The following is a 15,470-nucleotide window of genomic DNA, read 5'->3' as shown; positions in this document are numbered from 1 at the left end:
CTGCTAGTACGGGCACAGGTCAGGCAATAATGACCCCAAATAATCAAGAGTGGCAGGTGTGATTAAGAGCATGTTATGATTAACATGGCCAAAGCCAAATCTGTACCATTTGGCACAGGAATTGGTAAGAAGCGTGTATTTTGGGGAGTATGAAAGCAAGGTGTACTAGTGGGAAGTACATGAGAGCACACGAGCATCCAAAGACCTTTTGATGAGGGAGGCTCACATTTGAAGCTTGGGGATAAAAAAGACAAGGCAGATTTTGGATAGAGGAACACGTGTGCGTTAAGGGCAACCCGCTGGTGTGGAGTTAGGATAGCAGAGCAGTGAGGTCAGGGACACGGGATCTGCAAAGGATACACACTCAGTTATGAGTAAGTTCTGGAGGCTAACGCACACCATGGTGACTATAGTTAATGTATTATAAACCGGAAACTGGCTAAGGGTAGATCTCAAGTGTTCTCATCACATACACACACACAACAGGTAACTATGAGAGGTGGTGGATGTGTTCATTTAATCGTGGTAATCTTTTCACAATGTACACATACATCAAAACATCACATTTGCGCACATACAACTTTTAGCTGTCAAAAATAAAGAAACAAAAACAAAACACTCTGTTTTTAAAGAACACAAGATCAGCAATGAGGCCTTTCAAATGATTGCTTAGGAAGGCTGTGTGACTGTCCAGGCCCCCGCTAGTGTGTCAGGATCTTCTTTCGGGAGCATCTCTAAGAAACCCAGCAGCGTTTGACAGGAGGAATCCTAGAACGTCAGACCGGAAGGAGTGCTTACAGAGCACCAATTCTCCCTGCAACGTGCTGATTATAATTAGTAAAAGAACCGAGGCACAGAGGTAAGTGGTGAGCCAAGGTCCTGGGGAAGTTCACTGCAGACCCAGGACTAGGACCCAGGGCTCCTTACTCCTGTCCGTTTCTTTAGTACACTGACCTTATTGCTTTAGTTTAAGCATGCGGCTCGGATATAACGGGAACAAGTGATCTCTCTGCCCCTTGAAATGGGGGTGAAATTCTCTTCAAATCTCTACCCTATGACTTCTAGAAGTCCAAAGCCCTGTAAAAGATGTCTCCAAGTTTCCAAAGTGCAGGGGGTGCCGAATGTTCTCCTGGCTGCCTGTTTTAAGGATGGTCTTTCCAGCATGCTACCTCTCCACACCACCTGGCCAGTCTGACAGACTCAGTCATATCCACCCAAATCACATGAGGCACCTCCTGCCACAGATTCAAGGAAGTGGCCTTAATTACATATTTAAAATTTTTAATTGGCTTCTAGCAGTGTCAACTTTTTTCACTGGCAACTTTCATCCAGCAATTCTTTAGAGACTAAAGGCTGAAATCAATACACAAACTTTCTTCAACTAAATAACAACACCTATACATCACTGGCGCTCCTTGGGCATCTGCCTGGCAGTGAAATATAACAGAGGTCATTTAGATTCCTTGTATTTGCCAGAGAACGTGAGGCCTAGAGAATCTGGTCCAGAGAAACTAAATAGTGACTTCTTTAAAAATTAGTTTAACATTCACTGAAAACAGCATCTTATTTTTAAGTAACCTGCTAAATTTCTGCAGAATCACTTTCCACATCATAGTTATTCTATCAAGTAAGATAAAGAAACAAGCCTTATGAAGGTAAAATGTTAATGGTTGCTAATAACATCTGGTTTCAGGATCCATGGAGTGTCAATGTGTAGTGCAGACTGAGTGCACGCATGCGGTCTTAAAGTTTGGATGACTGGATGAACATGCACTTTCCACCCCACCCCCCGAATGCATCAGCCAAGCCACCACCACACACAAAACAAAGCCACTTCTATAATCAATTTTAGACTCGGGTGTGTTTGTCGAGAATTGCAAATATATGAGGCCTAAGTAAGGTGTTGTACGTGGTTACAGAACTGGAATAAGAGAAAACTTTACTGTAATTAAACAAAGCTATATTAGGTTTACTTTGTAAAGAAGACAAGACAAATACTCCCAGAATGTCCCAAGTCCTTGAACACAGTGAAGAAAACACGAGTCAGAGGCCACTGACTTAACAAATGACTTTATTGAGAGAGAAGGACAAGATTTGTGTTTGCCTCAAACCATCCAGGAAAACAAGCACACATACTTATACAATACTTTGGTTTAAAAATTATTCATATTGATGTTAATCCTGATGTTTAAAGAATCCAATGGGACACAGGTTAAAAAACAAACCATAAAAACCGAAGCTTGCATAGATGAATTCATGTCAATGTGTCAGTGGCATTTCAGGGAGGCCTGGACTCAAGTCCCAGTGACATTACCACTTGAACCTCCCAAGACACACGAAGGTCACCAGCACCATGTTTCTCCTTTTCCTTGATTAGGCCACAAGCAGGAAGCACTCACGCTGCGCGCGGGTGAGCTGCAACGGGCTGTTCCCACGGCCTCGTCCAGGTGGGCGTGCACACACACCCACCAATACCCACCACCCACCACCTTTAAGGCATCCACAACATGTCCCTCACAGTTCCACTTAATCTCTAGATAGGCATGTGGTTTGAGGTGGGCTCTGTTTTCTGTCCTCAGACAGGCGGCTGTATTCCATTCCGGTTCTACCCAGTTCCATGAAGTAATTATTTCAAGGCTGTCTTTCTTTCTGGGCCTTGGCTACAAATGAATATGAGCACTCGGGATAATGTCTCACTTGTTTTTCTAACATACCCACGTTCCAAGCGGCAAAGGGGTTCTTACCAAAGAATCTGAAACTGCCTGGGCACCAAGTTGTCATCTCTCAAGACAGAACTTTCCCAAATTATAAGATAGAGGACAGCACCACCCAATGTCCTGAGCAACTTGATTTATACGAAAAATAATTCAGCACCTTTTCAAAATGTATTGTGCTGGGATGGATTGTTCTTAAGGAAAGCCCCATTAGAGCATTCTCATTTTGGATGATCATTTTATTACACGCTATCTTCCCACTGTACCTCCTCATGATGTATCATTCTTCATGGAATAAATACTGGGCTGCCTTTAAGAGGCAGGCGAAAAATACAGCTATTTCTGAGAAAGAGCATTTGGCTTTCAGTTTATAGCAAGAGCTGAAGTTACAGCCTACAGGGATTTCACAGACTTATTCAATCAGAAAATTAAAAAAAAAAAATTCTGACATCAAAAACCCTCTTACTAAATTTCACAGCTAGAAACTATTTTAGCAATTATGGTTTGAAATTCAGTGCAACTAAAACATATCCTAAGTATATGATGTGCAATAGTATATCCGCTGAACCTTTTCTCTTTGCTAGTCTTCATCCTTTTTCTTTTGTGAAGAATGTGGCACTCAAACCCTGTCTTTCAATTCTTCTGTTCTTTATATATGAACCACAGCAATAAATAATGGGACACTGGGTTACACAGTTATAATTGTCCTTATCTGAAATGCTGAAGTCAGCATAATACTGGTTGCCTATGCTATGAAGAGTTACTCAGAAAGAGAAAAACATTTTCTAGTCTGCTGAGAATACACAAAAACATATTAAATCTATTACAAACATGTTTCTAGGCAGCTTTCACAAATATATAAAGAGAATGTTTTTTTTAGGACCAGACATTTCCACAAATTAACATGATTACTTACATGACTGCATTAGTTTGTGGCATCAAACACAACTTTAAAAAGGAACTACTCTGGTGTCTTCTCTACCACAATAAAAGTTTTCCTGGTTAATTTTTTCTTAAAAACAATAAAACAGAAAGACTCTTCACATCAACAAATCTCCAATTTCAAGTAAATCTCTCTATTTTGTTTGGTTTTCTCTTTTTGTTGTTAATGGTATGTATTTCAATACACAGAAGTATTGGTGAAATTTTTACAAACCAGTAACGAGTGACTTCACTGCACAATAGAACCTTTGGAAACATCTTCTACACAATCGTAATGGAAAAAGACAGTCAACTCTCGATTATTCAGAAAGCATCACCTGAAAACCTGGCCAGGAAATTCTCCCTCTCCTACCAATCTATTTGGCCACTGCTCATCCATAGATAGAGGCAATTTGAAATGGAATGATGGCTCTATCATCATAGATGTACAGGCCACCCATAGCTCAGTGGGAGGTCCAAAACTCTGGATGACAAGGATGTTTGGGGACCACCTGAGAATTTTACATGTCAATGGAGAGTTGACAGTCATTCACATATGGTAAGTACAATACAATGACCTCAGTTGGAATCCAACTCATTTAAGGCAATGCTGCTCCGCAGACATTGCTGGCATAAAGGGCAGGTCTCAACAGAAAAGTGACTCTAGAAGTGAGATTTCCTCAGTTTCCCCCTTCCTTCTTTGCTAGCATTAAATTTCAACATTCCAACAACAGTGAAATCGCAGGAGCAACGATAGCCTCAACTCTTCCCTTTACGGATCTATGTATCATCAGGAATAAGAGATTCTTCCACCAAAAGTTCGGATGACTTCGTGCCCATGCAGCATTCTCAGCACAGCCTCCAGTTTGCTTCCCCCTGACCCTACTACCTATTATGGGGAAAAGGAGTCTAGCAATAAGACAAAGCAGTTATGGCTTCAAGACTCACAGGCACCACCAGATGTGAGGAGAAAATGGGGCCATTCTATCTAGTCACTTCTCTATGAGCAGTAAGTAATGAACAAAATACTTTAAAAATCTGTTTTTTTTTCCTTTTGGCTAAAAGAATAGATTTTGATTTTTTTATAATTGTTTCTAAAACGCTGATGTTATCAGAATATGGCATACTCTGTAGTGAAATCTACAGGGTCGGTGTTCTCTTTTACATTAACGTTCCCTACATAAATACTGTTTTCCCAAAAGGGAAAAGGCCCTTGAATGGAAGTTCTACTCTGTTCTCAGTCCTTTAGTAAGCTGATTACACAGGGGTCTTGTTCTTTTATTAGGCTGAAGATCTTACAGCCAATCACCACGGTTATCTTTCAAGAAAACCGTCACCAAATAAGTGAATAATCTTGGTATTCCCCAAAGTGATTTTTATACAAAGGCAACACTCATTAAAAATCAAGGCCCTAAAATGTTAACCACTTATGTGGTAAACTGAATGCACCATATTATAGCAAGTGATTCCAAAGAACAATTTGGCACAAGACAGAATTTAGAGAATATTTGACAGTATTAAAGAAAAATAATTACCAGTTAAAAGTTAATTATTTTTATACCGAAAAGTCCTGACATTGAGGGATCGGTATGGACAAAGTCAGCAATGAATGTATTCATCATCCAGTCCAGCTGCAGGCCACAGTAGAGAAGCAAAGGGAAAAATGGGTCCAGTTCATACTTTTCTGTGAGTTCAGTGGAACACAAGGCCCAGGGCCACACACTTTGGTCACACGTACTGTTCTAGATGCAAGTGGCCACTGCCATTCTGAATAGGCCCTTCTCCTGGGAGCCTCGATCCCCATCTGTCTTTTCTAATTTAGATGTGTCTCTGATCAAAAACCACAGTCTTTCTTGGAGTTCATTAGTTTGTTGCTGGTTATTGTAAAGCCACTTCAGAAACAGTAATTCAACGGTATACAAAGTCACTTTCTAAAAATCTCAGTGTTCCATCAAAGCCTGTGTAGCAACTCTCCAGCCTCCCAAAAAAACAACTACGTCCGACAACGGTTTGACACTACAGTTAAACTGTTTTCAACTCAAAATGTTTAATCTGACCCTTACCTCGCCTTGCTTTTCCAGGCCATGACCTACAAAAAGTTAGGCTGGGCGGAGGGGATGTACATGTCCAGTAGCAGTATAAGACTCCTTAACACATTGTGCTCATTCGGCAATACTGGTGTTAAGGGAGCGTGGCCTCCAGAGAACAGAGGTATAGAAATATTTTCCAAGGCCAGAAGTATTAGTTTACATCACAACATTAGAGCACAATACATTATGCTTAAATTGCATGTGTTCCAGCAGTAGGGACAGGAACAAAATAAATGTGTCCGCATTTATACAAAAATGACAAAGTGAAAAGCAGAGAACACAGTGAAGAATGTTTGGTAGTTCCTTAAAAATACAGTTGTTAGTTGCTTCTACAGTCTCAAAGATAATAATTACATTACTTGAATAAGAACCAGAGGATTTAACTGGTTGAGTTTGATTTCTGTCTCCTTGCTCACAGGGAAAGAATTACTGAAACTCTAAAAAGTGTTTGTTTTACAAAAAAATAAATAAAATTAAATACTTTTAAATTGTAATCTTCTAAAAACTTTTAAAAAATCAAATCTTCAATATAGATGTTGAATTGGGTATCACAAGGGAAATATCACCTTTGATCACTTCCTAAGACAATTGAAACACTAACATTCTGGTTGAGTGTCAAGTGGCCTGATATTCTGAATGAAATATATCCAGTTAGCATTTACAATAATAAATATAATTGGATGAAGTACATGAGAGGCGAGAGGAATGCAGAATTGTAAAAGTAAAACCGATCATTGCATGATAGAAAAATAAACATTTATAAAATAAAAATATGGCAAATGATATTGCCCATTTGCCTAATTATCAAATAAAAATACACTGTTGTTGTTTTTTTTCTTTAAAACTACTATAAAAACTTCTAAAAACATGAAGCAAAATCACAGGGCAGACAAAGAAAAATAGCACATGACTAGAAGTCAATAAGGCCTAAGCTTTGGATATTGAAACCACCCTCTGGAATCTGCCTTAAGGCAAGGACCTGTGTGCCCGTGACTAAATGAAGACTTTTCTTCATTCATTTCATCATGGCCATTCAAAGTACTGTTAGCATCCCTTTCCTCATTTCTCTGAAATGACTACCTCCTGTAGGGTTTTGTTTCTCTATAATTTAGCCAAAACTTAACTCTTAGATACCTTTTACCAAGTTCTTACAGTCCAAAAACTGTATGAAACTAAAGATCTTTCTCAAAATGAAAGACCCAAATCCACTCTCAGAAACTACTCTAAATAGCTTCCTGAACATTGCCCGACTTTAAAGACCATCTGGAAAGATAAGGCAAAAGGAAGGCATTTCCCAATGGGAAAAGAATGGATTAACAACTTTTTCTCTAGTCACCTATGTATTTCTTTCCAAAACAAACACCATACTAGAATGCCAAAAACGTGACATTCACACAATGAAAAATAATAGGAAGTCAAGCTAAAGGAATATTACTTATATATAGAGCGTGACTGCCATTTGTGTTAACTGGTATAGGAAAATAAGCATTTCTGTAAGGTTAGAAGCTAGACAAAGACTAGATTTCTTAAAGAGAAGTTTAAAGGTCTTGTATAAAAGATCCAATGACCATGTATCATTAATGAATGCATAGAACCAAATACTTTAGATAAAGAATCACTTTATCAACTTCAACTTCATGTTGAATTAATCTAATTATTAATAGATACACAAACTATTTTTGAGAGGTTGTCAACAAATACTGTTATGTTTTTTAAGCAAGAGAACTTTGATCTACAGCCAGAGAGAATAATGGCACCACCACTTATGTAAACACCTTCCCAATTCCATTTGCCTTGGCTTTGTAAGTAAATGTAAAATAAGAGAAGGGATAGAAAGTTTTTCAGTTTTAGTTGACTTTACAAAGACCTGAGTTAAAATATCACAGAAATAAATTTTTGCCAATAAATAAATAAATGAGCGATACCCAGAGGCTTCAGGAAGCTTCGTTATTAAGGAAGCACAGCAAAGAAAGTGTCAGAGAATGACATCTAGGCCAATTCTCCCTGGAGGGTGGACAAGGACATGTAAAACCTCTAGAGTTCGTTCTGGTAGTCGGAGTAACATTTACAACTGTTCCAAGTGTTTGGTTTTCTTTTTTTTAAATACTTTATAGTTGTAATTTTTTTCTTTTCCTAAAAACTACAAAAAGCAAAAGGCTCCGTCTTTCAATACATCATATACTAATGCACCAAAAAAGCTATTTCATATATTCTTTTATTCTGCATTGCATCCACACATTATGTTTTACCTTGATCATTATCGTCACAAAACTCTAATTGCTAAGTAAATCCTAGCCCCTAAATACCAACACACGATACCTAACAAAAATGGCATTTTATAGATCTCATAGATACTATATCCCAGGAAGCATATGCAGTGTAGAGGTGGTCAATATTCAGAAGCTAGGTTTTCTTGTGCTGCCCAAGTGATCAGAAATAATAAAAACATTTTAAATGAATTAAAATTATTTATGGTCAGAAAAATAGTTGAGGATAAATCCCCAGAACACAACATAGGAGGAAAAAATAAGCACAGAATGCATTCTGTATTATCCAGTAATATTGGCTACAGTGAGTCCGTTTTCAAGGCAGATTCCTAGGTTTTTACTGCTTATAGTGGAAACCTGGGGAGGGAAACAAAAAAGAAGAAATGCCATTAAGGAAAAATCTTTGAAAGTTGGTAATCTACAGATTCAATGCAATCTCTATCAAAACACCACAGACATTTTTCACAGAATTAGAACAAATAATCCTAAAATTTATATGGAACCACAAAAGACCCTGAATAGCCAAAGCAATCTTGAGAAAGAGCAAAGTTGGAGGTATCACTACCTGACATCAACTATACTACAAAGCTATAGTAATCAAAGCAGCATGGTAGTGGCATAAAAACAAACACATAGATGAATGAAATAGAGTGGAGAGCCCAGAAATAAACCCACGTTCCATACGGTCAATTAACCTATGACAAAGGAGTTAAGAGTATACAATGGGGTAAAGACAGTCTCTTCAATAAATAGTGCTGGGAAAACTGGGCAGATACATACAGAAAAAAATGAAACCAAACCACCTTTTTACATCATATATAAGAATAAACTCAAAATGAATTAAAGACTTAAATGTAAGACCTGAAACCATAAAACTACTAGAAGAAAACACAGGCAGTAAACTCTTTGACATTGCAATACTTATTTGGGTAAGTCTCCCTGGATAAGGAAAACAAAAGAAAAATACACAAATGGGACTACATCAAAATGAAAAGCTTTTGCACAGCACAGAAAACCATCAACAAAAAAGAAGAGACAGGGCCGGCTGAGTGGCGCGATGGTTAAGAACTGGCTTGGGATGCCAGAGGGCCCCGGTTCGGATCCCACATATGAGGGCCAGTGACACTGTCCTCTACAGCTAAGATGCTGAACAACAGCTCAACCTGGAGCTGAGCTGCCGTGAGTCGCCAGCGACGGCATTGGCTGCGGCCCCTGCTACAGTGGGTTGCCATGGGCTACCGTGTGTAGCCAGCAGCCAGCGTGAGCGGCCAGCAGCCGCTGTGAGCGGCTGTCCAGAAGCCGGCGACTGATGTGCCTCTCCTGGGAAGAGCGCGATGATGGTGCCAACTTGGGCCAGTGAAGCAACATCCTCCACAACTAGACTGAAGAACAAAAAAAAAAAAACGACAGCAACTTGTCTGTTCCCTTTCCCCCAATTCCCCAGCACTGTTCCCATCCCCCCAATTCCCCAATAAAAATCTTTTAAAAAAAAAAAATGGGTAGAGGATCTGAACAGACATTTCTCCAAACAGGACATACAGATAGACAACAGACATATGAAAAAATGCTCAAAGTCACTAATCACCAGAGAAATGTAAATAAAAACCACAATGAGATATCACCTCACACCTGACAGAATGGCTACATCAGTAAATTAACAAACAATAAATGCTGGCAAGGATGTGGAGAAAAGGGAACCCTCGTGCACTGTTGGTGGGACTGCAAATTAGTGCAGCCATTATGGAAAATGATTTGGAGGTTCCTCAAAAAATTAAAAATAGAACTACCTTATGACCTAGCAATTCCACTTCTGAGGATTTATCCAAAGAAACACAAAACACTAATTCAAATAGATATATGCACCCCTATGTTCCCTATAGCATTATTTACAATAACCAAGATATGGAAGCAACTTAAGTGTCTACCTATAGACAAATGGATAAAGAAGAGGTGGTACATATATACAAAGGAATATTAGCCATAAAAAAGAACGAAATTTTGTCATCTGCTACAACATGGATGAAACTAAAGCGTATTATGCAAAGTGAAATGAGTCAGACAGAGAAAGACAAATACCATATGGTTCCACTTACATGTGGAATCTAAAAACTTAACAACAAACAAAGCAGAAACAGACTCATACAGAGGACAAGCTGATAGTCACCAAATGGGAGCGAGAGAGGGGAGATGCCGAAAAAGGTAAAGGGATCAAGAAGCACAAATCAGCAGTTATAAAACAGTCACGTGCATGTCCCGTGCAGAATAGGGACTATACTCAGTAACACTGCAGTAACTATGTGTGGTGCCAGATGAGTATCAGACTTATATCCGGGGTGATCACTTATAAGTTATAGAAATGTCTCATCATTATGTTGGACACCTGAAACTAATGTAATATTGTGTGTCAACTATAACTGAAATTTTTGCAAATTATTTTTTGAAAATAAATTTTTCTTAAGATCTATCTTTGATGTATTACAGAATTGCACACCTTAAATCTATACAACTTTGCTAACAATTGTCACCCCAATAAATTTTATTAAAAAATAAAATAAGATCTGAAACGCTGTTTTTCTCCCTGCTCAGGCAAAATAATTTATCTTTATTTCTATGCATTTCAAGTAGTTCATGTTTTCTTCATTCTTGATTATAAAATATTTATATGTAGAATCATTGTGTGATGTATTATAGAATTATACACTTGAAATCTATGTAGTTTTATTGACCAGTCACCCCAATAAATTTTAATACAAAAAAGAATCATTGTATTATTTTAGTATTATCAAATATAAGTCAAGAACACGAAGGTACCCCCTAAAAAGTAATGCACATATATAGTTTGAGAGAAAAAAATCATGAGCTACTTGCAGTTAAAACAGGGATGGTGAAAAGGCCATCAAAAGGTGGAAATTGTACTGTATGGGTTTTCTGTTTTGAGAAAGTCTAATTTATCCCATCTTCAAATAATGTCTTTTGCCTTATTCTCAACATTTGATGAATGTTAGAATGGAGAGGGGTGGGGGGAGGAGAGCTTTATAAAAAATACAAACACCTAGCAACCCCCCACCCTTTGAAATTGTGATTTAATTAATCTGGAGTGGCACCTGTATGACTGTAGTAAAAGAAGTTTGGCAGGGCTATCATGAGATTTGGAAAAGGATGATAAAAACACTAAGAAATCTTGAAAAATCATAACAAATTGTAAACATCAGTAAGACCTAATATTTATAAAGCCTATCGCAATGTGCTTTCATATATTTTACTTTTATGATCCTGACAACAATGCTGGCACTATTAAAATCATGTCCATTTTTAGATGAGGAAATAAATATAAAAAGCTTTTGTTATCTCATTTTATGACTACCATAAAAATACACATAAGTGAATGCATATGCTTTGAAGAGCAACTACATTCAACTTTCATTTTAAAATCTGGCCCATCTTAGGTCTCATATTCTTTCCTCCTTTTCCTTACCCCATTTTTCTTCTGCATAAGAGTTTTGTGTGCTGTGTGTTAGTGTGTATTTTAAGTTTCATAAATAGTCTCGGGGAGATGGGAAACGAGCTAGAAAAGAAAAACCCTGGTGGACCTAAACGGTAGACGTCGTCACTCTAAGAATCTGACGAAAGCAATGAACCCTCTCTGGAGGAAAATGCAAATACACAGGACAACATGCATTCAATTTAAATGTGGTTTTTTTTTTCCTTAATGTTTTTGTTTGTGTTTTAATAAATGAAGAATATTGTGTTCTGCTGAGAGGAAGGATAACTTATTTTTCTACTCTAGTGATCTATAAGATAGGATTTGATTCTTCCTCTGTAGCATGGGGATTATTTATCTAGTTTTCTTACCTTTATGAGAGGACTCTGATTTTGAGAAAAGCCGTGTAGAATTATGCTGGTTTGTAAAATGAGTGTGATCCAAATCCTCGGCCTCTGTCACAGTGGGTGGTGGTGGCCTGAAAGGAAGCCTGAATTTAGAGATATTCTAAATAGTGCTGACTACAATTCCACCACTCATTGGATCCCATGGTAAAACTATTTTCTGGTACAAATGTGAAGTCAGAATGTTTTAGAACTCTCGTTTTAGTTCCTAGCCAGTTGTATGACCTTGGATACATTATTTTATCTTACCGTTCCTTTGTTTTGAAGCACATAATTCAATTTTTAAAAACCACATATTTTTGAATACCTAATATGTGTGAGGCACTGCGCTAAGGGCTAGGGAAAAGAAAGATTAATGAGATGTGACCACTGTCATTAACGTGAATTTTACTTTGTTTTGGTGGGTTTTACGAAGAAAAAGAGGAAGAAAGGAAAAGACAGAAGAAAGTAATAAAGAAAGTTAAGGAAGGAAGGGGTAAAAAGGGAAGAGAGGGCAGCAGGTAAGGAGGGAGGAGAAGGAAGGAAGAAAGGGAAGAGCGGGGAGGGAGTGAAGGGACTTGGGTCAACATATACAATTTACAGCAAAGATCCTTAAGCCACTAGGTGGCACAGCAGAGCTTAGAGAAGGAAAGGGGAATCCTGTTTGCAATTTTTCATGTCAAAAGAAAACAATGTAAAAAACATTGGGAAATTTTTACTACTCTAAACTTTTTATGTTAACCATGTAACAGACTTTTGCCAACACTTGGCTTTTATGAAGATAAAGAAAAAAAAAAACCTCTCCTTTTTTGTTGTTGCCCCAAGGTTTACTCAAATGTTGCAGGAAAGCACATGAATAAGATCTGTCAATATGTAACCATGTCGTAGGATGCTTTGTGCAATTATATCTACAGTCTGGAAAGCATAAGTATTCTGAAGCTTAGAAAGTTATATTTAGTTTGGTACAATGGGCTCTGTCACATAAAAATAAAGGCCAAGTGTTTTTGAATTTCTCATCCTGTCCCTAAGCAGTAGGTCCCCCCTCCCTGGGTGTTCAGCGTCTGGAAGGGTGAGCATGGGATGTCAACTGCGTACAGAGTGAGGACTCTGCTATGAGTTCTACATAGATGATGTCGATCAACTTTCAGGACCAGTCCGCACAGTAGCGATCATACACATATTCTAGAGTTAGATCAGGTAAGATAAGGTGCGTGATCTGCCCAAGTTCACACAGTTTGTTAAGTGGCAGGGCTAGGCAGGGCTCAAATTCAACTGGACTTCAAAACCAGTGCTCTTAACTACTGTACTATGCTCTAGTACAAAGATTTGTATTTTTAATTAACAGTAGGAACATCTTCATTCAAGACTACATGTAAGAGAAGAATGGAAAAAAAAATCAAGTAGTATTACCAATATAAAATCCTCTAGTTAAAAGAATTTGGAACTTGGGTTGAAACTTTCTCCAATTACAAAGAGGAAGAATTAATTCAGGGTGCCAACTGGTTCTCTATTTTCTTAGAGAGAGTAGAAACCTTGTGATGGACAAAGAAACTGAATTGTATCCACGAATGTTACAAGCTTTCCCTGAGAATTTGCCTCCCCTGTACTACGGTTACTACTACAATGAAGTAAACATCTTGACACCATCTATTTCTGTTAAAATGGCTAACTAAACCTTTCTACCGTGATTAAATGTGAAAGGAAAACATAAAGGCTCTAAACAGTAAGCATATATTCTGATATTAGTTGTATAAGATATCTATAATAAGACAATAGGCTTCTTTAATTTTTAACTATGAACATACAGGTTTCATAAAATTCTTAATTTTTGTTTTGTCATATAGATAATATTTCCGTAAATGGTATTTAAAAACAAATGTTCCTCTCAGGTCAAAAAAAGACTTCAGTTCTACTAGTCACAAATCACTTTTCACTTAACTTATAATAGCCATTCTTAATACAAGATCATTTGATTATTCATTCTTACAATTAGGCCACATATTTTTAAGACTACCTATTAGATTCCAGAAACTTGTTTTTCAATTTCAATAAGCCTTTCTAAATAGCTATCATAGATTATTCTATCTTATCTGGTGTCAGTTATTGGTGTCCTAAAGAAGCCCATGGACTTTGAAGATGGAATATAACTCTGAAGATGATTTTAATTCACTTGACTAAAAAAAGCATGATAAACCATAGCTATTTTACCTACTGAGAACAGATTACTTGTTATTTCAAGTGGGTATTGCAGGGCTGTACATAAAACTAAACTATGGTGAACTAAAATTTGCTTTAAAAACTGGTAAGTCCTTAAGCAGAAGCTATAAGAAGAACCAATTATATACAATTAGAAAGACTGTACAACTGTTGCCCTAAGAACTTTACAAACCTGATATAATTTTCTGAAGGGTATTTATCTTCTGAAAGCCCATGAGGTTAAAAATACAGTATGTCTTTTAAAGGACGTTAAATATATTCACTTTAAAGAAACAGGTCTAGTATCATTAAGTGTGGGCAATAAGTGGCAACAACAGTGTATGTTTTTCAGTGGGATAAAACTTACGTTTTTACGAATAAACGTATTTTTAAAAATCAGGACTGCAATTCAAGGTTTTAATAATTTAGTTTTCAAAATGTCAGATTTAGTGTCATCTTTGTCTTATTCTATTTAATGTTCTCTCCTCCTCTTCCAATCCTATTTCTTTTGCAAAAGAACAGAACACAACAAATTTTTAAAAAAAAGTTGCTTTCCCAGCAAGGTAGACAACTTGAGGTGGCAAAACTGCAGCTGCTCCGTAACTATGACCTAAGACAGCTTGAGAGAAGTCAGAAAGAACATACACCATGTCACAGCAATGCGACCTGGTGGGACTTAGAAGAGCCTGCAATGACTCAAATGAGTATTGCTCAGGAGGCTGAGACTCATATAGAAATGAATTTAAGCATGTGTACATGTCAGGCAAACACCAATGATCATGAAACTCAGTAAAAATTTAAAACCTGAGATTTTACTTAGAAAAATGGTTAACTTCATCCCTTCTTAGTTGAGGGCATCAGTTCGGTGAATCCAGAGACAAAGACTGGTCCTAACAAAAAACACGACCTTCCTTTATGGATCCCAGTTTCTGTGAAATTCCCCATCTTTGCAGAATTTAAGACAGCAAAAAAGTTTGAGAATAACCCCACAAGACCTGATACCACCGCCCAACTGCGGATTTCTGGGACTCCTCTCGAAAGAACACACTCTTCTCAGGCAACACCATCTCCTTACCCCAAAGGCAAGTTCCTCATCCTCCTCTGCAGGTGTCAACTTACCGTGCTGGCCTGTCATTCTTAAAACGGTGAGGTTCATCGCTCTCTTTTGACTTTGAATGCGCTGATTTAGCTGTTTTGGGCTATGGACAGAAAAAACAGAGAGAAAAGAAAAACAAACACAGAAAGCAGAGAACAAAGAAAAAGATTAGGTTTAGCAAATATCTAAATCATGTCATCAAACTCTCCTTAATAATTCCAGGTTACTTACATTCAGTTGAGGAACATAAAATAAATAAATAAATAAATAAATAAATAAATATATATATATATATATATATATATATATATATATATATATA

The 15,470-nt window shown here is 37.4% G+C and overlaps 1 protein-coding gene across 3 annotated transcripts in view; it reads right to left on the bottom strand.

The window, feature by feature from the left end:
• Positions 1-2,054: 2,054 nt before the first annotated feature.
• The window catches only part of CCDC50 (coiled-coil domain containing 50), a 75,214-nt gene continuing 61,798 nt past the window's right edge, over positions 2,055-15,470 (bottom strand). For all 3 annotated transcript variants that reach the window (XM_019626145.1, XM_019626147.1, XM_019626146.1), the window contains 3 exons: positions 15,172-15,251; positions 11,845-11,951; positions 2,055-8,349 (listed from right to left, as the gene is read on the bottom strand). In XM_019626145.1, coding sequence (XP_019481690.1) covers positions 8,330-8,349; positions 11,845-11,951; positions 15,172-15,251 — 207 coding nt within the window. In that variant the 3' untranslated portion in view covers positions 2,055-8,329. The remainder of the gene's footprint in view (positions 8,350-11,844; positions 11,952-15,171; positions 15,252-15,470) is intronic.

Source organism: Hipposideros armiger, unplaced genomic scaffold (genome assembly GCF_001890085.2).
Source record: "Hipposideros armiger isolate ML-2016 unplaced genomic scaffold, ASM189008v1 scaffold_661, whole genome shotgun sequence".
Taxonomy (NCBI): Eukaryota; Metazoa; Chordata; class Mammalia; order Chiroptera; family Hipposideridae; genus Hipposideros; species Hipposideros armiger.
The sequence above is the reverse complement of the archived record's forward strand: the minus strand, read 5'-3'. Positions and strand labels throughout refer to the sequence as shown.